Source organism: Heptranchias perlo, chromosome 1 (assembly GCF_035084215.1).
Source record: "Heptranchias perlo isolate sHepPer1 chromosome 1, sHepPer1.hap1, whole genome shotgun sequence".
Taxonomy (NCBI): domain Eukaryota; kingdom Metazoa; phylum Chordata; class Chondrichthyes; order Hexanchiformes; family Hexanchidae; genus Heptranchias; species Heptranchias perlo.
In genome coordinates this window covers 117,942,483-117,969,477 of record NC_090325.1, presented here as the reverse complement: position 1 = coordinate 117,969,477, position 26,995 = coordinate 117,942,483, and the positions used below count along the sequence as shown (strand labels likewise).

General features: G+C 42.5%; 1 protein-coding gene across 1 annotated transcript in view; it reads right to left on the bottom strand.

The window, feature by feature from the left end:
- The window catches only part of wdfy3 (WD repeat and FYVE domain containing 3), a 431,872-nt gene that overhangs the window by 119,103 nt on the left and 285,774 nt on the right, over window positions 1-26,995 (bottom strand). Inside the window, exons 32-36 of the mRNA XM_067990523.1 lie at window positions 22,230-22,364; window positions 14,650-14,829; window positions 13,280-13,513; window positions 11,932-12,031; window positions 10,243-10,403 (exon numbers count right to left, since the gene is read on the bottom strand). Of these exons, the coding sequence (XP_067846624.1) occupies window positions 10,243-10,403; window positions 11,932-12,031; window positions 13,280-13,513; window positions 14,650-14,829; window positions 22,230-22,364 (810 nt within the window). The remainder of the gene's footprint in view (window positions 1-10,242; window positions 10,404-11,931; window positions 12,032-13,279; window positions 13,514-14,649; window positions 14,830-22,229; window positions 22,365-26,995) is intronic.

Sequence of the window (26,995 nt, the reverse complement as noted above, 5' to 3'; positions counted from 1 at the left end):
GGATGGCAGGACTGTCGTATGAGGAGAGATTGGGTTGACCAGGCCTTTATTCACTACAGTTTAGATGAGAGGGGATCTCATTGAAACGTATAAAATTCTGACAGGACTAGACAGACTGAATGCAGGGAGGATGTTTCCCCTGGCTGGGGGGTCCAGAACGAGGGGTCACAGTCTCAGGATAGGACATTTAGAACTGAGATGAGGAGAAATTTCTTCACTCAGAGGGTGCTGAACCTATGGAATTCTCTACCACAGAAGGCTGTGGAGGCCAAGTCACTGAATATATTTAAGGAGATAGATAGATTTCTAGACATAGAAAGCATCAAGGGGTATGAGGAGACAGCGGGAATATTATAGAGATAGAGGATCAGCCATGATCATACTGAATGGCGGAGCAGGCTCAAAGGGCCGAACAGCCTACTCCTGCTCCTATTTTCTATGTTTCTATTAGATGAGCCAGAATTTCCTGCAATTGAACAGCTGGAAGATGGAAGCCATAGTTTTCTGCCCCCAAGAAAAATTTTGCTCCATTGTCATTGATTTCATCCCCCTTCCTGGCTGATTGCTGAGACTGAAGTAGAACAACTTTGGCATGTTTAACCCAAGGGTTTAAAATCATATATTATCCATCACCTGAGTCATTTATGTCCATTATTGCAATACCTGTCTCAGCCCTTATGTCATCTCTGGTGCTGCGAAAATCCTCATCTACATTGTCATGACATCTAGATTTAATTTTTCTATCGCCCACCTTGCTAATCGTTCAATCCGTTCCCTCAATGAAATTCTACTGGTCCAGAAATCAGCCATTTGCATCTTGATCCACACTATTTCCTATTTGTCCACACCTGTCCTCACTGGTTCCCCGTTCCCCAGTGGATCAAATTTTAAATTCTCACCCTCATATTCAAATCCTCACCCCTATAAACAAATCCCCACCCTACTTCTTTAACCTCCTACAATGTTGTATACTCTGCCTGGGTCCTCTAACTTCCTATGCATTCGCCTCTCCATCTCCTCCACCATGAGTGCCAGCATCTTCAGCCACCTTGGCTCAGCTCTCCAGAGCTCCCGCCCTAAAACCTTTCACCTCTCTGTTTCTCTTCCCACCTTTAAAAGCCTCCTAAAAAAACTTTTAACTAAGAATCTGGTCACCTCGCTCAACTTTCCCACAAAGATTTGAAGTCTGTTTCTTTCTTCCTTTGTGAAATGCCTTGTGGTGTTTTTTTGGAGTTAAAAGCACTTATAAGTGTGAGGTGGTGCATTTTGCTGGGAAGAATAAGGAGGCCACATACTACTTGGATAATAAGGGTCTAAAAGGGATAAAGGAGCAAAGGGATCTAAGGGTATAGATACACATATTACTAAAAGTAGCGACACAGGTTAATAAGGCCATATAAAAAGGCAAATCAAACACTGGAGTTCATTTCTAGAGGGATAGAATTGAAAAGCAGAGAAGTTATCTTAAACTTGTACACACTTGGAGTACTGTGCACAATTCTGGTCTCCATATTATAGAAAGGATACAGAGGCATTGGAGAGGGTGCAAAAAGATTCACAAGGATGATACCAGAACTGCTGGGATACATTTATCAGGAAAGGCTGTACAGGCTGGGGCTCTTTTCTCTAGAAAAGGGAAGGCTGACCTGATAGAGATCTTTAAGATAATTGAAGAGTTTGATAGGGTAGACATAGAGAAAATGTTTTCACTTGTGGGAGAGTCCAAAACTAGAGGTCATAAATATAAAATAGTCGCTAATAAATCCAACAGGGAATTCAGGAGAAACTTCTTTACCCAAAGAGTGGTAAGAATGTGGAGGGTGCTACCACAAGGAATAGTTGAGGCAAATGATGCATTAAGGGGAAGCTGGATAAGCACATGAGGGAGAAAGGAATCGAGGGGTATGCTGATCGGGGTAAGATGAAGTAGGGAGGGAGGAGGCGGCACGTGTGGAGCATAAACTCCGGCACAGACCAGTTGGGCCGTATGGCCTATTTTTGTGCTATAGTGTCCATGTAACTCGATATATAAATGCAAACCATTGCTGCATTTGATTGTTTTATGGGAACAGGTACTTAAGAAATAAATATTTTAAAAGTAGCAGTTACTTTATAAACACAAAAAATATATTGTTACTGTTTGTAATTGGACACTATTGTCCCAGAAATAAAAATACTGTTTCCCATATTTCCTTTCTATCATGCCTGATCGCAAACAAAGTTCACTAAAGTGCAGCATTGAGATTTCAGTCTGTTCATCAACAGTTGAATATGTAGGGACTACTGTGGTCTCTTAGAAATACAAGAAACATAGGGACACAATGAACTACCACTCTCCTCAACTGCATTTGCATATCCCCATTCATGCTACACTCCAGAAGCCTGTGATCCAGATTATTCTTCTGGTAACTCTGGCAGATACCCGATTGATGCACCAACTGACTCCTAACAGCTGGGAGATTGGCAGGAGCCAGATGATAGTGCAGCTGACAAAATGGAGACAAAAAAACTTGCAAAAGAAGCTAAGTAGTTTACTCAGAACCACAAGTCAGAGATCATTTGCATGCATATTATTCTTATTTGGTCATGCACATATGAACATCTTGTGCAGAGACAGATATGGTAAACTTACATAAATATGTCTAGCCATCAAAACAAATATATGAAGTGTTTAAAACATAAATACAATAAACTAAAAACGGTGAAATCCTACTGGATGTGTACACAGTATCAGTGAACTACAATTATATGGATGGAGGAGATGGCGAAGGAGGATCGATCAACTTAAGTGAATTGCATGTTCCTTCATGTCACATGTATATGTCACAGCAGGATCAGATTTAATATTACTGACAGACTGAAGTTACTGCACTTCATTTTTTATGTACGAGTCTCTATATTTTTACTATTGCTGGATGATGCATCATCAAGTAACACAAAAGGAGTGTTATAATTTTTTACATAAAACAAAAACAAAATGACCTAGAAATTGGTTGGCACTATGCCCGTTTTACAGGCATAAAACAGATGCCTAAGCTTACAATTTGGCAGGAGGCATGCGTATGCACATTCTGCACCTTTAATAGCCCTATAAGTAAAGGTTCCTGTATAGGTGACCAGGGCCCGTACCTGAATCAGGCAGTAAGCCCTTTGCATATGTAATTAGGGGGTCCTGTTTCAGGCCCCCTTCACAAAATTTGTTAGTGATTGACTGCAGCATGCACGTGAATGTTATGGTCACTATTCTCAGGTGGTTGGAAGCCAAGTCCTTAAAGGGACCATTGGAGGCTGCCTCCCAAAAGGTAAGTTTGCATTTAAAAAAAAACTTACCTAATTGTGGAGCTGGGAGGAGCAGGAATGCTTCTTCCAGGGACTGGCAAGCTGCCCTACTCATCAATTGAATTATAACTGCAGCCAATGTGGAATCACAAGACATTCATCCCACAATGTAGTGCACAATGCCCACTGATCTTATGTACATTTATCTCACATGAGGTTATGATTGTTAAGAAAAGATTGGAAAAATTGAGGTTTTTTTCAGTAGGAGAGGATTAAGGGGGAATCTAATCAAGCTGTTGAAAATTATAAACTGTTTTGATAGCGCAAATGGTGAAGATTGTTTCCACTGGTTGGTGAATCAGTAAAAAGTGGACATAATACCATAAATTAAGTTAAAATATATATTTTTTAAAACAGAGGGTTATTAGATCATAAAATGGTTATTGAGGGAAAGAGTATAATATCATTTAAATGGAAACTGAGTAACTTTTGGAAAAGGAAGAATATATAGCGAAAGAACAGGGAAATAGGATTAGAGTAGATAGTTCCATTTGAAGAGCTAGCATCCACACAAGCACCATGGGCTGAATGGCCTCCAACTGTGCTGTGATTTCTATGATGTGTGCTGTCAAGTATGGTGCAATAGTGCAAGTGGGCAACCTATAATGCACTGAAAACACTACCAGTAGCAAACCAATACTGGCAGTATAACTGTAGTATAACAGAATATTGGGTGCAGTGGAGTAAAGTGTTCCATATAATGCCTCATGATTCGTGAGAAAGACATGTACGGTGAAAGTCATTTCTAACCAGAGTTTTATACTTCAATGGAGTCAGTAACAGAAAACAGCTGGATTACACATCAGATTCAGTCAAGATTCGTAACAACAATTACTTTGCTGGGAGAAAAACGGATCATTTACAAGTTATACCTAAAAGGGCAAAGTCATTCATAAGGAGCAATATGGATTAAACAAGATTTGCAGTTGAAAAAAGCTCAAATCTTCAAAAGAGCTGATGGAAAAGTAGAGTACTAAATCCTTAAGAACAACCAAAAGACAACAAATATTGGCACAAAGAAATATGGCTCTTAAACCCTACATCCATCGCAGAGAGTTCTCCATACACAGAGGCAAACAATCTGTAACCTCATGGCCCAGTATCACGATCAATCCAGATGACCAACCCTAGTTCAATGAGGAGTGTAGAAAAACATGCTGGGAGCAGCACCAGGTGTATCTGAAAATGAGATGCCAACATGAAGCTACAACACAAGACTACATGCATGCTAAACAGCGGAAGCAGCATGGTATAGACAGAGCTAAGCAGTCCCAAAACCAATGGATCAGGTCAAAAGCTCTGCAATCCTGCCACATTCAGTCACAAATGGTGGTGGACAATTAAGCAACTAACGGGAGGAGGAGGTTCCATGAACATCCCCATCCTTAATGATATTGGAGCCAAGCACTTGAGTGCAAAAGACAAGGCTGAAGCGTTTGCCACCATCTTCAGCCAGAAATGCTGAGTGGATGATCCTTCTCGGCCTCCTCCTGAAGTTTGCACCATCACAGATGCCAGTCTTCAGTTAATTCAATTCACTCCAGGTGATATCAAGAAATGGCTGAGTGCACTGGACACAGCAAAGGCTATAGGCACTGACAACAACCCGGCTGTAGTGCTGAAGACCTGTGCTCCAGAATTGACTGAGCCTCAAGCCAAGCTTTTCCAGTACAGCTGCAACACTGGCATCTACCCAACAAATGGGCAATTTTGCACAATGTCCTGTCCACAAAAAGCAGGACAAATCCAACACAGCTATTGCCCTATCAGCCTACTCTCAATTATCAGCAAAGTGATGGAAGGAGTCATCAACAGTGCTATCAAGCGGCAGTTACTCACCAATTACCTGCTCACCAATGCTCAGTTTGGGTTCCAGCAGGTCCACTTGGCTCCAGACCACATCACAGCCTTGGTCTAAACATGGACACATGAGCTTAATTCCAGAGGTGAAGTGAGAGGGACTATCCTTGACATCAAGGCAACAATGGACTGAGTGTGGCACCAAGGTGCCCTAATAAAACAGAAGTGAATGTGCATCAGGGAGGAAAAACTCTAGTGGCTGGAGTCATACTTGGCACAAAGTAAGATGGTTGTGGTTGTTGGTGGCTAGTGGCCAATCATCTCAGCTCCAGGACATCGCTGCAGGTGATGCTCAGAACAACGTCCTCGGCCCAACTATCTTCAGCTGCTTTATCAATGAACTTCACAACATAATAAGGTCAGAAGTGGGGCTGTTCACTGATAATTGCAGAGTGTTCCATTTGCAATTTCTCGGATAATGAAGCCATCCATGCCTGCATGCAGCAAGAACTGGACAAGATCCAGGCTGATAAGTGGCAAGTAACATTCGCGCCACACAAGTTCCAGGCAATGACCATCTTCCCCATGACATACAAATGTAAACAATTTTACAACACCAAGTTACAGTCCAACGATTTTTATTTGAAATCTACAAGCTTTCAGAGGCTTCCTCCTTCCTCAGGTAAATGAGGAAGGAGGAAGCCTCCGAAAGCTTGTAGATTTCAAATAAAAATCGTTGGACTGTAACTTGGTGTTGTAAAATTGTTTACAATTGTCAACCCCAGTCCATCATCGGCATCTCCACATCATGACATACAAAGACATTGCCATCGCCGAATCCCCCACCATCAACATCCTTGGGGTTACCACTGACCAGAAACTCAACTGGACCAGCCACGTAAATGCTGTGTCTACTAGAGCAGTTCAGAGGCCGAGTATTCTGCAGCAAGTGCTTCACCTCCTGATTCCCCAAACCTCTCCACCACCTACATGGCACAAGTCATTTACCTGGATGGGTGCAGTTGGAACAATATTCAATACCATCCAGGTCAAAGCAGTCCGCTTGATTGGAACCCAATCTAACAGCCTAAATATCCACTCCCTCCACCATGGGCGTACAGCTGCTACATTGTGTACTATCTACAGGATGCACTGTAACAAGTCACCAAGGCTTCTTTGGCAGCACCTTTCAAACCTGTGACTTCCATCACCTAAAAGGACAAGGGCATCGGGTGCATGGGAACACCATCATCTCCAAGTTCCCCTCCAAGTCACCCGCCATCCCAATTTGGATATATATCGCCATTCCTTCATCGTCGCTGGGTCAAAATCCTGGAACTCCCTACCTAACATCACTGTGGGAGAACCTTCACCACATGGACTGCAATGGTTTAAGAAGGCCCATTACCACCTTTTCAAGGGCAACTAGCTATGAACAATAAATGCTGGCCTTGGCAGTACTTGATTGGAAATAATCAATCTATGTTCACCTTCTCTATTCCTTTTGTCATTCTGAACATCTCTATCAAACTTCCTTCAATCTTCTCCGCTTGAGAAGATACAGCCTTAATTGCTCTAGCCTTGTAATTCACAATTCACCTCTGGTATCATATTGGTAAATCTGGAGTGTGCTTTGCCTAGGGCTATTATACCCCTCTTATAGTGAACACCTCAAAACTGCACAAAGTATTGCAGAAGTGACTTAACAATCATTTTGTTAAGATTCATCCTAATTTAGCTGCTTTTGTACGACATCCCTCTTGATATAAACCAACTGTCCATCCACTTTTAAGGATTTATATATCTGCACACCTTGATCCCTTTGCTTCTCTACTGCATTGAGAAATTGACAATTTAAGGTATATATTTCCATTCTTTATTTTTGTTCCCAAACATATTACTCACATTTTTCTGTATTGAACTGTATCTACCACTTATTTACATATTCCTCTAGCTTCTTTATATTCTCCTGTACTCCTTGTGGCAGATTGCTCCTCCACCTCCCAGTTTGGCATCAACAAAAAAACTTTGACATCCTTCCATTTATGTCTAAGCCCAGACCATTCATATAAACAGAGTAGTCCCAACAACAATCCCTAGGGTACCTCGCTAGCAACTGTCTGCCAGTCTGATATACATCCACTTACCATAACCGATTGCTGTCTGCCTCTTAGCATCTCTTTATCTATGCCACCACTTTCCCCTTTTATGCATGGGCACTAATTTTCTCAACCAATTTCTCATATGACATTTTATCAAATGCTTTCTGGAAGTCTATATAAACTACATTTTGCAAATACCCCTCTCCCACCAATCTATACTTCCCATTATTTTCTCAAATAAAATCTATCAGGTTAGTCAAATATGATATACACTTCACAAATGTGGCTGCGGTTGATTGGGGAACTACATTAAAAGTATGACGGTAGACATGGGAATCAGGGGGAAATCTCTCCAGTGGCTGGAATCATACCTAGCACAAAGGAAGATGGTAGTGGTTGTTGGAGGCCAATCATCTCAGCCCCAGGACATTGCTGCAGGAGTTCCTCAAGGCAGTGTCCTAGGCCCAACCATCTTCAGCTGCTGCATCCTCAATCAAAAGGTCAGAAATAGGGATGTTCATTGATGATTGCACCGCGTTCAGTTCCATTTGCAACCCCTCAGATAATGAAGCAGTCTGTGCCCGCATGCAACAAGACCTGGACAACATCCAGGATTGGGCTGATAAGTGGCAAGTAACATTCGCGCCAGACAAGGACCATCTCCAACAAGAGAGAGTCTAACCACCTCCTCTTGACATTCATCAGCATTACCATCGCCGAATCCCCCACCAACATCCTGGGGGGTCACCATTGACCAGAAACTTAACTGGACCAGCCACATAAATACTGTGGCTACAAGAGCAGGTCAGAGGCTGGGTATTCTACGGCGAGTGACTCATCTTTTTTTTCATTCGTTCATGGGATGTGGGCGTCACTGCCGAGGCCAGCATTTATTGCTCATCCCTAATTGCCCTTCAGAAGGTGGTGGTGAGCCGCCTTCTTGAACCGCTGCGGTCTGTGTGGTGAAGGCTCTCCCACAGCGCTGTTAGGTAGGGAGTTCCAGGATTTTGACCCAGTGACGATGAAGGAACGCCGATATATTTCCAAGTCGGGATGGTGTGTAACTTGGAGGGGAATGCGCAGGTGGTGTTGTTCCCATATGCCTACTGCTCTTGTCCTTCTAGGTGATAGAGGTCACGGGTTTGGGAGGTGCTGTCGAAGAAGCCTTGGCAAGTTGCTGCAGTGCATTCTGTGGATGGTACACACTGCAGCCAGAGTGTGTCGGTGGTGAAGGGAGTGAATGTTTAGGGTGGTGGGTGGGGTGCCAATCAAGCGGGCTGCTTTGTCCTGGATGGTGTCGAGCTTCTTGAGTGTTGTTGAAGCTACACTCATCCAGGCAAGTGGAGAGTATTCCATCACACTCCTGACTTGTGCCTTGTAGATGGTAGAAAGGCTTTGGGGAATCAGGAGGTGAGTCACTCACCGCAGAATACCCAGCCTCTGACCTGCTTTTGTAGCCACAGTATTTATATGGCTGGTCCAGTTAAGTTTCTGGTCAATGGTGACCCCCCCAGGATGTCGATGGTGGGGGATTCGGCGATGGTAATGACGTTGAATGTCAAGGGGAGGTGGTTGGACACTCTCTTGTTGAAGACAGTCATTGCCTGGCACTTGTCTGGCGCGAATGTTACTTGCCACTTATCAGCCCAAGCCTGGATGTTGTCCAGGTCTTGCTGCATGCGGGCACGGACTGCTTCATGACTCCCCAAAGCCTTACCACCATCGACAAGGCACAGGTCAGCAATGTGATGGAATACTCTCCACTTGCCTGCATGAGTGCAGCTCCAACAACACAAGAAGCTCGACACCATCCAGGACAAAGCAGCCCGTTTGATTGGCACCCCATCCAGCACCCTAAACATTCACTCCCTTCACCACGGTGCACCATGGCTGCAGTGTGTACCGTCCACAGGATGGACTGCAGCAACTCGCCAAGGCTACTTCGACAGCACCTCCCAAACCTGCGACCTCTACCGCCTAGAAGGACAAGGGCAGCAGGCACATATGAACACCACCACCTGCACATTCCCCTCCGAATCACACACCATCCCAACTTGGAAATATATCACCATTCTTTCATCGTCGCTGGGTCAAAATCCTGGAACTCCCTACCTAACAGCACTGCGGGAGAACCTTCACCACATGGACTGCAGCAGTTCAAGAAGGCGGCACACCACCACCTTCCCAAGGGCATTTAGGGATGGGCAATAAATGCTGGCCTTGCCAGCGATGCTCACATCCCATGAACGAATAAAAAAAGACAGACAATGGCTGGCATTTAAAGAATTGGTACATAATTTGAAACAAATATATATTCCTTTAAGTCACAAAAACCCAACCCCACCTTTATTACTCTCTTTTATCCTAATGTGTTTGTAAAAACCTTTGCTAATACCTTTTACATTTAAGTTTTCTTCACACTCCATCTCAGCTCTCCTTACCTCACAGTGAATGTTACCAAGTAATAGAGATGCCATTCCTTGAGCTTTTAACAAAACATACCTTAGCCTTCATAAACGCAATACGAAGTATCAGCTCAAGTGCAATGCATACTCATTTCCCATTTGAACACAATACTTAAGTTTTCCCTTTTTTTATTAACAGTGGCATTATCAGCAGATCAATAAATAACTGACAAGTTGGAATTGTGAAAGCAGTGACATAACTTAAAAAAATACATTGTAAATATGAAAAATAAATCAAAAACTCTGGAAATGCACAACAAAAAGTCAGCATATGAAAGAGAAAGAAAGGTTAAGATTTCAAGTGTGATCTTTCATTAGAACTGACAATTTGAAGAACTTTGGTCCTAATGAACACACCCGAAACATTATCCTATCTCAGATCAAAACATTATCTAATTTCAGATGTTGACTGATATGCTATGCATTTCCCTATTTTCCCCTTTTCATATGCTACATTTAAATATAATTAGCTCCATCTAACATACTGAAAAATCAGTTTTAATTTTTCTTGAGACTCATTCTGAACACCAACTTACCTGTCCTATTAATTGAACAATAAAGTCAACCACCAGTTTGGACTGCTTGCTAAACATGCCTTGCCAAAGCTTATCCACGAGTCGCTGTGTGAAGTAAAATACATTGTTCACTAATATATTGTAACTTCCTCCACTGGTAATAGGTAATGTTGCATCTTCACCTGAAACAATTATGAAAAAATACACAAAATGTTCTGTTATACTGTAGAATGAAGTATGGTAGTTACAGTGATAATAAATGCATTAATTTCAATATGGTTTCTATTCTTTAAGATTTAAACTTTTAGTTATGTGTATTGTTTTTAGAAAGTGCCAAGTTATTTGTTTGTAAGATTTTATGGAGGGGAGGCATCATACAATTAGAGTTTCCTTCAATGACTTTGGAACACTAAGTTTATCAATTTGCCCTTGTTAAAAACATCAGGTCAATAAGAAGAATGCTGCCTCATTTGCTGAGCTTCTCCAGCATTTTCTGTTTTTATTTCAGATTTCCAGCATCTGCAGTATTTTGCTTTCAATAAGAAGGACATTTGGCTTTGCTAAATATTTACTTTTCTTTGTTCATTTTTCATCAATGAGGAGCACTTTATATTAGCCTCATTAAAAATTGCAGCATGATGCTTTGAATATTATCATGATCAGAGAACAACTAAAATTTCTAGTAACTGGACTATTTCAAAAGATGCCCTAGATTCATTTTCCATCAAACAAGGCGTATAAAAATCATACACAAAATATTTTTGCAACACAACTGAGTCACAACCCTCAAAAACAAAAGTTCAAGATTGCCATAAGCTCATCACAGTGGAAATTGCCATACCATAGAATACATAAAAATTATGGGCATAAAGAACGACCAGCAGTATTTATTCTTTCAGTTTTTAAGGAAGTCAGGAACCTCAGAAAATCAGCCAAGAATATTAGCTTGTGGGAAATAGAAGTTTCTGTGCTGGCCTGGTACAGGTCTCTTGCTAGAAATTCAACATGTTATTTTGCTCCAATGTGTGAGCAATTATTCCTAATTGTCAAAAAACAGAGTGCTAGCTTTTACAAATCTATGCAAATTGAGCATCATGTCACTCACATTAATCACAATGGTGAGCTATTTATTTTTAAATGCTATCTGTCTTTAATTCAGAATATAATTTTAGCCATCATTAAACCTCAGATTCCCATGTTTCTTTAAGGAGTCTTACAACACCAGGCTATAGTCCAACAGTTTTATTTTAAATCACAAGCTTTCGGAGGCTTCCTCCTTCATCACCTGACGAAGGAGGAAGCCTCCGAAAGCTTGTGACTTAAAATAAAACTGTTGGACTATAACCTGGTGTTGTAAGACTCCTTACATTTGTCCATCCCAGTCCATCACCGGCATCTCCACATCATGTTTCTTTAAGCAGTGCCTTCGTATTATCTTTTTACTGACTACTACTGGTTAGGATTTGTACCATTTTAGGCTTTCAAAACTCTCGTCCTCTTTTAGCCAAAAAATAAATGCTACATACATCCAATGCAGACAACTCTACTCCACAATGAGTAAAACCAACAAAAGGACCATGTAAAATAATCTGAAAGTATAGACTGATGCACATTTAGCACTTTCCTTGCACAACTTTTTGTTGCAATTCATGCAAATTGCCAGTCTTTCTTCCACACACACTGGGCAAGAGGAACTGTACTCAGACCCACCTAACAAAACATCTGCTGCTAGTAAGTGATCCATTACGCTGTCCAAAATGTAAGTTTGGAATTCTTTTTGCTGAGCTCGTGTTGATCGATCAGGTGATGCCTGGAAAACAAAAAGACCACCACCATTAAGAATCTGCATTACTTTGCCTGAAGGTATAACCCTGTTTCACAACTTTTTATTTTCAATACAACATGCTCCACAGTTATGGTTGAGAATAAAAACATGGTTCTCTCAGTATAATCTTGGACAATATCACTGTTTACTGGAGGGTTGTGCTTCACCTTTCCAGTTTTGACTTGATAAAAATGAGACAACTGATTTTTTTTGATGTACAAAATATTAAGATGGGCAGGAGAGATGACAGAAATCAGCCTCCTTTAATTATGGAGCTATAACTATTGATTGTTTACTTTTCCTGCCAGCTGAAGATCCTGCGGGTGTGTCTAGAACCACAGATAGCGGTCTGAGATTCTAAATATGCTCAAATGGTTGGCAGCAGAGCAAGCTAAACAAATATAAACACTGTTACATTACTATTATCTCAATAATTAAAGGGGACTGAAGATTTTTTTTACTGCTGGGACTGTTTTGGGAAGTTCTTCAAAATGAAGTGTTAAAAACATTGTAATGCACTGAAGCTTTAGTTATTGAAATAATCATTAAGTTCTGAGGTACCATTTTCATCAACAAGCAAAATTCACAGCTGTGGAGATGCATCAATATGATCAGAATGTAGAACACAAATTTACATTATCTGGAGTCCTTTAATTTTAGGAACAACTTGAAACTGATGTGTTGCACATTAACCATCAGTGGTGTAGCTTTGAAGTGATACTGTAACAAATGATAGTAATGCTCTGGTGCTTCAATATTGCATACAATGGAATTGCAGCACATCAACTCATAGCCAGAATTCCCCATATAAATACCTTCTGTCAGATGAACCACTTGCAGATAGATACTGACATTATCATAGAATGATACAGCACAGGAGGCCCTTCATGTCTGTGCCGGCTCTTTGAAAGAGCTATCCAATTAGTCCCACACTCCTGCTCTTCCCCATAGCCCTGCAAATTTTTCCCCTTCAAGTATTTATCCAATTCCATTTTGAAAATTGCTATTGAATCTGCTTCCACCACCCTTTCAAGCAGGGCATTCTAGATCATAACAACATCCACAATAGTAGAGTATTTTTTGATCATGTCATCTATCCTTCTGTTCAGGCACCAACGTTGGTGGGGGAGAAAGAGTGAGATGAGTATCTAAAGATGGTTAAGAAAATAAACAAATGGAGAGCGAGTAACATTTATTTATACATGTATTAAGTTCAGATTTATCAACACTTACCTCTAACAGTAGGTCTATAAGAGTAGTCTGTTTACTAGCAGGTGCAAGACATAGATTTTCTATCACAAGGACACGCATGAAGTCAAATACAAACTTCTTGGCAGGATGGTTGGTGAGGAAAGTTTTTGACCCCACATTACAATATTCTGATTGACTCCTATTCATGCCAGTGTCACCTGCAAATGCCTTGAACTCTTCAGCAGGAGAGCCCACTTCATCATCAAGATCACTGACCTGAATAAAGACCATAGACAGTTCACATCATCTTACGGTTGTATGTCGTACAAGTATGCAATAGAGTTTGCATAATACTAATATATTCTGTATCTGGGTTAACTCAATGATCAAATTTAGTGCAAATTTTATTCCCTCAAAGTATTAAAACAACATTGCAGAACATTAACTTACTTTTAGCTTGTTCTATACTTGGTTAAATAGTCAACAGGATATTTACCACAACGATCACATGCAGGACATGATTATAGGCAATTTAAGTTATACATGGCAAAACAGGCCATTTAGGCCAATGACAATTTACAAGCTATGCCAGTTTGGGACAGAGATACAATTACGCATGGGGAGATTTTTCAGGTTAAAGTAAAAAAAAATACACAACAATCAAAAATATTCAGACATACAAAATCTATCATGGTGCTCCGTGAAAACAGCATGGATGATGGCCAATGTACACCCACCAAACCATCCCAAGTACCCATAATTACAAATATATTCCTTATTTTTAAGATTAACATCAGATGTATTATTTAATAGAAATTCACCAAAGCTCAGTTGCCTTGTGAAGTACACTAGCAAAAACAGCTAGAAAAGACAGCAATATATTGCAGATATCTGTTCAACTAAAAGTGAAGGAACAAGTTAGGAAAACGAACAGTTCAAAGTTGGGGAAACCCTCCCCTTATCGCCAAGAAACTGTTAAAGTAACCAATCGAATGAGAGTCGGGGAGAAAGAGTCATTATAAAAGTACTGCATTTGTGAACAGCACTTTCAAAACTTTTGCCTTGTGATTTTTAAAATGCACATTGAAACATAAATAAAACATATTCTATCTCTTGACCACTGAATTAACTGATATTTTAATGGGGACAGTTATTGCAGGTTCAAACAGCGCTTCCCCTTCCCAGACATGTTTAACAACTCTGACTTTCCCTCTTGCCAATCAAGTCCTCATGTCAACATTTGGTTCTTCTTCCCAGGAACAATTCAAGGGAAACAGAAAAATTAATTATGTGGCAAATCAAAAGTAAAAACCAATGATAAACTGTTCACAAGGCCACTAAATCTTCATTTCATCCTCTTTGTTGAATTTTACAATAATGACCAGATTGTTTAACATAGATTAAACACGCACCATTTCTGAATATGGCCTGATGTTAAAGGGAAAGACAGTCGCTGCAAATGCACAAAGGAATTCTGGGTTTGTCCAAAGAGGAGCTAGATCCGGAACATTGTGATATAAGTAACGGAAAAACTGCATCAAAGTGACTGGGTATTCTCTAAGCCAGGAGCCTTCCTCTTCAGACTGCCAAGGCTGTAGGGAGAAACAACACATTAAATACACAAGGAAAAATAAATCCTTAAAATATTTCATACTTAGTTTAATTTTTACATAAAAGTCTATCTATCAAACATGCACCAAAAATAAGTTTTAAAAACATAAGAAATAGGAGTGCGAGTAGGCTATACGGCCCCTTAAGCCTGCTCCACCACTCAATCAGATCATGGCTGATCTTTGACCTCAACTTCACTTTCCCGCCTGATCCCCATATCCCTTGATTCCCTTAGAGTCCAAAAATCTATCCATCTCAGCCTTGAATATATTCAATGACTCAGCATCCACAGCCCTCTGGGGTAGAGAATTCCAAAGATTCACAACCCTCTACGTGAAGAAATTCCACCTCATCTCAGTCGTGAATTGCCGACCCCTTATCCTGCGATTATGCTCCCTAGTTCTAGACTCTGTAGCCGGGGAAATAATCTCTCAGCATCTACCCTGTCAAGCCCCCTCAGAATCTTATAAGTTTCAATGAGATCACATCTCATTCTTCCAAAGTCCAGAGAATATAGGTCCATTTTACTCAACCTCTCTTCATAGGACAACCCTCTCAACCCAGGAATTAATCTAGTGAACCTTCTCCGTACCGCCTCTAAGGCAAGTATATCCTTCCTTAGACAGGAAGACCAAAACTTATGCAGTACTCCAGGTGAGGTCTCACTAATGCTCTGTACAACTGTGGTAAGACTTCCATACACTTGTACTCCAACCCCGTTGCAATAAAGTCCAACAAGACATTTGCTTTCCTAATTGCCTGCTGTACCTGCATACTAACTTTTTGTCTTTCTTGTACGAGGACACCCATGTCTCTCTGAACACCAACATTTAATAATTTCTCACCATTTAAAAAATATTCTGTTTATCTATTCTTCCTACCAAAGTGAATAACCTCACATTTCCCCACGTTATACTCCATCTTCCACCTTCTTGCCCACTCACTTAACCTGTCTATATCACTTTGCAGACACCTTGGGCCCGGTATTATCATGGCGGCGGGGGGTCGATTGGGCACGTGGGTAACGCGCCCGGTGAAGTCAGTCTGCTCCACGTGCAATCGCAGGCTGATTGGATCCACTTACCTGGTCTTCCGGGTTCCCTGCTGCTAAGCTGCGCGGCGGGCGGACTGCGCATGTGCAGTAAGGTCTGTCAGCTGGAGGAGCTCTATTTAAAGGGACAGTCCTCCACTGACTGATGCTACAAGAAATAGGAAAAATTACAGCATGGAGCAGCCCAGGGGGAAGGCTGCTCCCAGGTTTAATGATGCCTCACTCCAGCTCTTATTATATGGGGTGAGGAGGAGGAGGAGGAGGACAGAGATCTTCCCCCCGGCAGGTGGGAGGAAGCGGCCTGCCTCTGCCACCAAGAAGGCCTGGCTCGAGGTGGCAGAGGGGTCACCTGCACCACCAACATATCGCCCACCTGCATACAAGTGCAGGAGGCGCTGCAATGACCTAAGTGAATCAGCCAAAGTGAGTACACTTACTCATTCCCCTACACTCCGTCTGCCACATCACTGCCCCCACCCCACATCTCCTTCTGCACAGCCAACACTACTCTGTCACATCACTCCTCACACCCACTCAAACCTCATCCTCATCTTACCTGCACTTACTCACCTCGCCAGTACTCATCCCACCACTACCACTCAACCCAATCCTCATACAATCTCACCCTCTCATGCATCTCTTTCACAATCAGCCTCACTCAACCTGCCACTACCTGTGCTGCAGCTACAGGGCATGCATCACATATGTGCAGTAGGAAGCGTAAGGCAAACGTGTCGTGAGCATGAAGGGGATGCACAAGGGTGTGTCATGGTTTTTACTTATATTTAATTTCTGATCAACTCACATTACATATTATATTGGCACCACTACTGCCACGTCTTTGCGAATCTTGTCCGGTTTGTGCAATAATGCCCTTTCCTGGGGATCACAATGGAGACCCACAACTAATGCTACCCATTGTGTCACTGCAGAGTTGGTGTAGGTGTATTTGCTGGGCTCTTTTGTGCAGACAACAGAGACGTCGGCAATGTCCCCGGTGGCACCCTGGAAGGATGCGGAGGAGAAGTTGTTGAGGGCAGTGGTGACTTTGACAGCGACAGGTAAGAAAGATGGTGCTCAGGCCAGCCGGGAGCAGCTCGGCATGAAGGAGGTTGCAGATGTCCACGACTACATGTCGAGTGAATCTGAGCCTCCGTGTGCACTGCTGCTCAGAGAGGTCCAGGAAGCTGAGCCTCGGTCTGTGGACCCTGTGGCGAGGGTCGTGCCCTCTGCGACGCATCTCTCTCTGCGGTTGCCCTCCCTCCTGCTGTGCAGGTGGATGTGTCACAGCACTGTGTTGTGGAGCTCCACGTGTCAGAGGTGGACGGCATGGCCGGCGATGCTGTTGGTCCTCCGAGGTCATGACTGCAGCTACGGCGGCCCCCATCCGGAAGATGTACATCTGAGGGGGTCCGCAAGGTAGGTACATGTGTCTGGACACCGGGGTAAGTGTGCAAGTTGGTGAATTTTGTTGTTCGGAGGAGGGTGGTGGAGGCCAAACTTTGTCCAAAGTGACAGAGTGGCCTCCTGCAATGAGTGAGGGTCTCCCCCCACCACCTGTCAAATGGACCTTTGCAGCTGCCACAGGCTGATGGCTGCAAACGTCCATTTGAACTGGGAGTGTTTCCCCCAGTACGGGAAACAGTCCCAGTCAGTTGCAAAATCCCATCCCTGCTAAAATAACAGGTCAATCAGGTCTGTAAACGACCTGAAGTACCTGTTCAATTACTTTAAGTGGCACCCCTCCGGTTTTAGTTGCCGGCGGGAGTCCCACATGCGGGGGCTGCATGCGCATGTGAGCGCGTCAGTGGGAAACCCGGAAGTGGGCGGGTTGGAGCCGGGTTCCCGACCCGCACCGGGAATCCCCGATTTTCGCAGCCCCCCCGCCACCAATGCACCCGATTGCGGGTGCGAAAATTGAGCCCCTTATGTCCTCCTCACAGCTTACTTTCCCACCGAGCTTTGTATCGTCAGCAAACTTGGATACATTACGCTCGGTCCCTTCATCTAAGTGATTAATAGAGCTGAGGCCCAAGCACTGATCCTTGCAGCACCCCACTAGTTACAGCCTGCCAACCTGAGAATGATCTGTTTATCCCTACTCTCTGTTTTCTGACCTTCAACCAATTCTCTATCCATGCTAATATATTACTCCCAACCCCATGAGCCTTACCTTGTTTAACAACCTTATTATGTGGCACCTTATTGAATGCCTTTTGAAAATCCAAATATACTATATCCACTGGTTCCCCTTTATCTACCCTGCAAGTTACACCCTCAAAAAACTCTAATCAATTTGTCAAACACGATTTCCCTTTCATAAAACCATGTTGACTCTGCCTAATCATATGATGATTTTCTAAGTGCCCTGTTACCACTTCCTTAATAATGGATTCCAGCATTTTCCCGACGACCGATGTCAGGCTAACTGGTCTGTAGTTCCCTGTTTTCTCTCTCCTTCCCTTCTTGAATAGCGGGGTGACATTTGCTACCTTCCGGTCTACTGGGACCATTCCAGAATCTAGAGAATTTTGGAAGATCATAACCAATGCATCCACTATCTCTGCAGTCATCTCTTTTAGAACCCAAGTCTTGAAAACCTAGATGTGCCCTTAGTAAAACAAAAACAAGTAAGGAGAAAGCAGGAATTTAGAAAAATACAGCAAGAAATGGTGGGTTAAAAACCTCTTCTTCCAGGAAAAAATATCACCAAGAAATCCAGTGGTTCAGTGCACAGTTTCTTCCCCCTTCAAGAATGCCATCAACAACCCTGTACTCAAAAAAAAAAACCCAACTGCGATCCATGCATTCTCTATATCGCCCATCTCTGTCCTCCTTTCCTCTCTTAGGTCCTCAAGTATGTTGTCACATACCCAGCTCTTGTCCATCTTTTCTGCAACTCCCTGTTCAAATCCCTCTTGTCTGGTTTCTGCCTATCTCACAGATAGTCCTAGGCAGTCATGAATGACATCTGCTGTGATGGGTTATCCCTCCTTGTCCTCCTCAACTGTTCTGCAGAGTTTGACAAAATCACACCATCATTCTCCACTGACTCTCCTCCATTGACCAGCGCCATGGAACTACGCTTGCTTGTATGTATCCCTTTTGGTCTGAAAGAAGCTAGTACATCTCTAGCAATTGTTTCCCCTCCCCCCTCAGACGTTCCTCCAGAGTCCATCTTTGGCCCCTTCTCTTTCTTTTACTGACCTTGGCATCATCTTCCACAGGAACAGGGTCAGCTTCCATAGACATGCTGATGACATCCAGCTCCCCCTCTCCATTACTTCTCTCAACCCCACGACCACTTCCGCACTGTTGGGCTGCCTGCCTGACATCAAGCCTTAATTTTCCCAACTCTTTCAGCTGAATGTCAGGAAGTCTGAAGCCACTGTTTGACATCCTTATCACTGATGCCAACCCCTCCTCCAGCCACTCATTTAGGTTGAACAAAACTGTGCTCAACCTCTTATGTTCCACCCAGAGCTGAGCTTCACACCCCACTTCCTCTCCATCACTAAGTCAGCTTCCTTCCACCTCTCCAACATTTCCTACCCCAACTGCCACTGAAATACTTATTTATGCTTTTGTCACCTTTAGACTCGATTGCTCCAATGCTCATTTCCTGGCATTCCATTGTCCACTATCCACAAACTCCAATTTGTCAAAAATACAGTAGCTCGTATCCTATCCTGCGCTAAGTCCCACTTGCCAATCATAACCCTCTCAGACCTACACTGGAACCGCTATCCTCAAAGCATCCAATTTAAAATCCTTAATCTTCAGATCTCTCCACAGCCTTGCACTTCCTTACCTTTGCAACCTGCTTCAGCCCTCTGTTCCCTCCCACACCTTCAGTCCACCAACTCTGGTCCCCTGAGCTGCCCCCTCCCTTTGCCCATCAGTGGCAGAGCTTTCAGTTACCTTGGAGCTTCCTCTCTAAATCCTGCCATCTCTCTATTACTCTGTCCTCCTTTAAAACATTTTCAAAACCCATCTTTCTTAAGTAGCCTTCAACCATCTCTGCTAACTTCTCCCAATGCTCAGTGTCTGTTCCCCTTCTTATTCCTTTGCTAAGGGTCTTGGGAGGCCTTGAATGTTAAAGACACTATGTAAATACAAGTTGCTTTTGTTGATCCATAAAGACCAGGAATAATCCACATTCAATTCTATGTCTGCGCTAAGTTAGATTATCTCAGCCAGGGCACCAGTAGAGGTGCCAAAATGAGCCTCAATATCCCTGGGCTAAAAGTGATCAAAAAAAAAATCAGCATCGGTTTGTACTTTTGATGGCTATCCAAGGGCTGCTACTGGAAACTGTGCATATTGGGCGAGGACAGAATTATGCTTAGCTGTGATGCCCAAGTGGTCATATAGTCTCCTGAAATTGCCTAGGTTCACAAATCAAGAATTCCTCTTGGTTGAGGTACTGGAAAGCTGCCAGTTCTCATAGAACCATAAATGAACATCTGCCAGCGTTTAGGACAGGAGAGTGGAGAGAATAAAAAAATTAGGCTATGGTGAAAGGGCAATATATCCTAGATGTTTCAATCTCGGTGAAGTTTAGACTGGAATGATTATTGGTAGATTCCAGACATATTCAAATGGTAATGTGCTGTCTGTCCTGCATGCCTTCTCCTGATGTTCAGATATGGAGGGCATAGTTTCTACCATATGACTATGTGAAATGGGCACTCAGGGTTACTAGAAACTCAGCTATAACAGGGGCTGATTTAAAGAGCCAAGGTAAATATATTTAATCTTCAGTATTTCAGTCACTTTTTGACTGCTTTTGGGCTTTTTGTCTACGGACACTGGGGTTCTCATGAGTCTTTGTGACAAATGTTCACCCCTCTTTTTTTGACGGGTAAAAAGAGAAAGGAAACTCCAACTGCAGGCTAATGACTGAGCAGCCCAGTGCCCAACCCCTATGTAATGGTTGCTGAATTGGAGATGGTGCTGCATGAGGAAGGCTGTCTTCTGTGCCACTCTATGCAGCATGCCTATTAGGAGGAGAAGCAAGTTTCAGGCTGTAGCTGACCATTACTGTGACAGCCTTATGCTGCATGATATTTGCAGGTGTCTTTGCAGCAAATGGCATGGCCCTGCATCCGACCCTTGGTTGATCCAGACCTTGTGAAGACAGTGCCCCATTGGCACTGCCAGGTAGGTGCACCATGGCCTGCAGATATAATTGGTGGCATCTTGGCGAGTGCAACCAACCAGGAAGGCTGGCTGTTGATTGGAGTGCTTCTGAAAAGTATGCCTAGTCAGCCATTCACATATCTTTGTGATGCTATTGGGTCTGCTATCCCAGTTTATTTTGGGAAGAGCAGCCTCTGCATGCACTAATTATCTGCCCAAGTGAGGTTTGGCAATCTCTTTCTGCTGATGGGGACGTGGGTGGGCACAGAGCACTTTAGAAGTAACCTAACCTGCCTGGCATAGGTCCATTGGTCTTTCTCTTCTTCCAAACACCTCCGATTGGGGGATTCCCATTGGAAAACCCATTAATGGCAAAAAAAAGTGAACATTTGTCACAAAGGCTCATGAGAACCCCAGTGTCTCTAGAAAAAAACCCAAAAGCAGTCAAAAAGTGACTGAAATATTAAAAATTAAATATACTTACCTCGGCTCTTTAAATCAGTTCATGTTACAGCTGAGTCCCTAGTAATGCGGGGTGCCTATTTCACATGGGCATATGTTAGAAACTATGCCCTCCAAACCTGATCAGGAGAAGGCGTGCCGGACAGACACCTCTCCAAATGAACCGATACTTAAAGCTACTTATCCCTACCTCCCAGAAACTGAGCCACAACTCAAAGTGATGGAGTTCTGGTGTGAAAGAAGCCCAGCCCATTTCAGCTACCAGCCACCTGATTCACGCTGCTAAAATGGGCAGCCAGCAGCAGAAAATCTAGTCTAATGTCACTAGATTAATAGATTGTAGTCTCAATACTGGATAAAGCAACATTCTAAATCATACAATGCATTTCAGAACCTTTGTGAACATGTGTTTTAATTAAGGCTATAATTAAACCATTTTTGACTTCAAAGTTTTTGATACTTCCTCATGCAAACTGTAGATCCCCAGCACAAACTATACATCAATCAAACAGAAGTGAGATGGTTACAGGCGTGAGGAAGTCCCAATGTTGATGGATGAAACAAGGCAAGATTAGGATTAGGGTTGAGGCAGGCTAGGCTGAAGTTCTGAGCACATATCTTCAAAACCACACAGAATGATCAAAGCTAAAATGCTTTAATGCTGCCCTTAATTTTAGACAAGTCTTCCTATGATTAGTAAATTGAATTTGGTCTTTGCATACTTACAAGATTGAGCATGCTCCTCAGCATTCCCAACAATAAGAACGCTGATTCTGAGCATACAGTGTGAATAGATGCAACCACTGTCCCACTGGAGGCAGGAACTCCAAAGATAAATGTCCAGATTGAATCCAGATCAAACTGTATTAAGAAAGCACATGGCAATATATTTAGTTACCATCTCCAACACTGGCTTTTTAAATCTATGATTAAGTGTGATGCCATTTAGCATTAACATTATTTTTAAACTAAAGGCATTATTCACAGACTGCTTTGTTCTCGAGTGCCAATGGTAGGGAACTTACTTCAGAACTCAGGAAACTGCCAATTTTATAGGGACCAACTGGTTTAATACTGACAAGCACACACTGTTTCATTGATTATATACAAATTTAAATTTAACTCTGACAAATTATTCAAATACAGGAAACTATTCGCCATCTAGCAATGGTGGACACTAGAATTTAGCTTTTTTATTCATTTCTTCATAATAAAAGTATTATCCATGCTGCTTTGTAAAGGAATGAGTTGATTCACCCTGTTTTATTTGGGTAGACAGTAGTAACACTGGCAGCAGGAATATAGCTTGCAGCTACTTCTACCTAAATCTAAAGGATGATGTAGCACATTACCAGGTCAGTGAATAAACAGTGAAACAGATGGAGTCCGAAATTCATGCTTTTCTCAGTGGAGGTGCTTGTTCAACCAGTATCTGAAATATTTCTCAGAATTCCAGCAGCTTCTTCAGGAAATACGACAATATTATTTGCTAGTCCAAACAATTTTCTGACGTAACAGCACCAACTGACTGACCCTAACATCCTTTTTCTTGGCTATCCATAGAACATGTGAAATCAACATTAAAATGCACCCAAACCCATTTATAGTACTGATGTAACCTGAAGGAAATTATCTTTTTTTTGCTTTGATTTCAAGGATATACTAGCAGCTCCATAACTGACTTCTGTCTGCTGCAGCCATGCTTGGTCTGCTCCACTCAATGTCACTCACACTGTGATCCTTTTTGCAGCCTGCACTCTTAAGTTGTTATTTTTTTCTCCTGTTGGTCTCAAAGATTTGAACTTCCTAGGCCTGGAGGATTCATAAAGGCTTTTTCCTTATTGGTGGAAAAAAAACTCCTCGTTGGTCTAAATCCACCAATGAGAAAGCAGTTTGTCCCAATCTTCCAGAGTCTCAAAGTTCAAAATGCTACAAACATAGTAGAAACTTTATTAGCAGCAAAACTGGTTGCTGTAGGCTTTTAGCATTAAATGTGCAGCTCTGGAAATTAGAGCCACTTGTGTTCCTGTACCTTGTAGGATAAAAAGTCTAGTGACCAGGTCACCCAATGCAGATACCAGATAAAATTAGGATGCCACTGCTTCCCCTCCACTAACATTGCATCATAAATCAGATGTAAAAGTTTCTATCTAGACTTTAAAATGAAACAGCTAAACCATTAAATGTAATCACTAAACTAACAGTTAATTGTGGTAGTAGCATTTAATTGCTTTGGACTGAAGAGTAATATGTCATTTCCTATTCCATTTGGTTGCCGTGTAAAATCATTTTCATCCTTTAAGCTAAACTTATTTGTTAAATGGCTTGTCTCATATTTGCACAAGTTGCAGATCCCTCCACATTCCATAATTTTCAAGGACAAGGTAGAATAGGAAACTCAGATTATTCCATTTTAACTAGTATAGAATCATAGAAAATTTACGGCAGAGAAGGAGGCCATTCGGCCCATCGTGTCCGCGCCGGCTGAGAAATGAGCCACCCAGCCTAATGCCACTTTCTTGCATTTGGTCTGTAGCCCTGCAGGTCACAGCTCTTCAGGTGCATATCCAGTTATTTTTTTAAAAATGAGTTGAGGGTATCTGCCTCCACCACCCTCTCAGGCAGTGAGTTCCAGACCCCCACCACCCTCTGGGTGAAAACATTTTTCCTCATTTCCGCTCTAATCCTTCTACCAGGCACTTTTAATCTATGCCCCCTAGTTATTGACCCCTCCACTAAGGGAAATAGGTCCTTCCTATCCATTCTATCTAGGTCCCTCATAATTTTGTTTATTTAATTTTTAATACAACCCCAGCCTATCCAATCTGTCATCATAGCTAAAATTCTCCAGTCCTGGCAACATCCTTGTAAATATCCTCTGCACCCTCTCGAGTGCAATTGCATCCTTCTTGTAATGTGATGACCAGAACTGTGCGCAGTACTCAAGCTGTGGCCTAACTAGTGTTTTATACAGTTCCAGCATAACATCCCTGCTTTTATATTCTATGCCTCAGCTAACAAAGGAAAGCATTCCATATGCCTTCTTAACCACCTTATCTACCTGTCCTGCTACCTTCAGGATTCTGTGGACATGCACTCCAAGGTCGTTCACTTCCTCTACATCTCTCAGTATCCCTTCCCTTGCCTTATTTGCTCTCCCCAAATGCATTACCTCACACTTCTCCGGATTGAACTCCATTTGCCACTTTTCTGCCCATCTGACCAGTCCAGTGATATCTTCCTGCAATCGACAGCTTTCCTCCTCACTATCAACCACAAAGCCTATCTTTGTGTCATCCGCAAATTTCTTAATCATGCTCCCTACATTCAAGTCCAAATCATTAATATATACCACAAAAAGTATAGGGCCTAGTACCGAGCCCTGCAGCACCCCACTGGAAACAGCCTTCCAGTCGCAAAAACATCTGTCGACCGTTACCCTTTGCTTCCTATTACTGAGCCAATTTTGGATCCAATTTGCCACATTCCCTTGGATCCCATGGGCCTTTACTTTTTTGACCAATCTGCCACGTGGGACCTTGTCAAAAGCCTTGCTAAAATCCATGTAGACTACATCTATTACGCTACCCTCATCGATCCTCCTGATCACCTCCTCGAAAAATCCAATCAAGTTAGTCAGACACGACCTCTCCTTAACAAATCCGTGCTGACTGTCCTTGATTAGTCCGTGCCTTTCTAAGTAACAGTTTATCCTGTCCCTCAGAATCGATTCCAATAATTTGCCCACCACCGAGGTTAAGCTGACGGCCTATAATTACTCGGCCTATCCTTCGCTCCCTATTTAAACAACGGTACGTTAGCAGTCCTCCATTCCTCCAGCACTATGCCTGTATCCAGTGAAGCTTGGAAAATGATTGTTAAAGCCTCCGCTATTTCCTCCGTGGCTTCTTTTAACAGCCTGGGATACATCTAGGAACATAGGAACAGGAGTAGGCCATTCAGCCCCTCGTGCCTGCTCCGCCATTTGATAAGATCATGGCTGATCTGTGATCTAACTCCATATACCTGCCTTTGGCCCATATCCCTTAATACCTTTGGTTGCCAAAAAGCTATCTATCTCAGATTTAAATTTAGCAATTGAGCTAGTAACAATTGCCGTTTGCGGAACAGAGTTCCAAACATCTACAACCCTTTGTGTGTAGAAATGTTTTCTAATCTCGCTCCTGAAAGGTCTGGCTCTAATTTTTAGACTGTGCCCCCTAATCCTAAAATCCCCAACCAGCGGAAATAGTTTCTCTCTATCCACCCTATCTGTTCCCCTTAATATCTTATAAACTTCGATCAGATCACCCCTTAACCTTCGAAACTCCAGAGAATACAACCCCAATTTGTGTAATCTCTCCTTATAACTTAACCCTTGAAGTCCTGGTATCATTCTAGTAAACCTACGCTGCACTCCCTCCAAGGCCAATATGTCCTTCCGAAGGTGCGGTGCCCAGAACTGCTCACAGTACTCCAGGTGTGGTCTAACCAGAGTTTTGCAAAGCTGCAGCATAATTTCTGCCCCCTTGTACTCTAGTCCTCTAGATATAAAGGCCAGCATTCCATTAGCCTTATTGATTATTTTCTGCACCTGTTCATGACACTTCAATGATCTATGTACCTGAACCCCTAAGTCCCTTTGGACATCCACTGTTTTTAACTTTTTACCATTTAGAAAGTACCCTGTTCTATCCTTTTTTGATCCAAAGTGGATGACCTCACATTTGACTACATTGAATTCCATTTGCCACAGTTTTGCCCATTCACCTAATCTATCAATATCGCTTTGTAATTTTATGTTTTCATCTACACTGCTTACAATGCCACCAATCTTTGTGTCATCGGCAAACTTAGATATGAGACTTTCTATGCCTTCATCTAAGTCGTTAATAAATATTGTGAATAATTGAGGCTCCAAGACAGATCCCTGCGGGACTCCACTAGTCACATCCTGCCAATGTGAACACCTTCCCATTATCCCTACTCTCTGTCGCCTTTCGCTCAGCCAACTTCCTAACCAAGTTCGTACTTTTCCCTCGATTCCATGGGCTTTTATCTTAGCTAACAGTCTCTTATGTGGGACCTTATCAAATGCCTTCTGGAAGTCCATATAAATGAAATCCATTGACATTCCCCTGTCCACTACTTTAGTCACCTCTTCAAAAAATTCAATCAGGTTTGTCAGGCACGACCTACCTTTCACAAATCCACACTGGCTCTCTCTGATTAACTGAAAATTCTCGAGGTGTTCAGTCATCCTATCCTTAATTATAGACTCCAGCATTTTCCCCACAACAGATGTTAGGCTAACTGGTCTATAATTCCCTGGTTTCCTTCTCTCTCCTTTCTTAAAAAGCGGAGTGATATGTGCAATTTTCCAATCTAGAGGGACAGTTCCTGAATCTAGAGAACTTTGAAAGATTATAGTTAGGGCATTCGCAATGTGCTCACCCACTTCCTTTAAAACCCTGGGATGGAAACCATCTGGT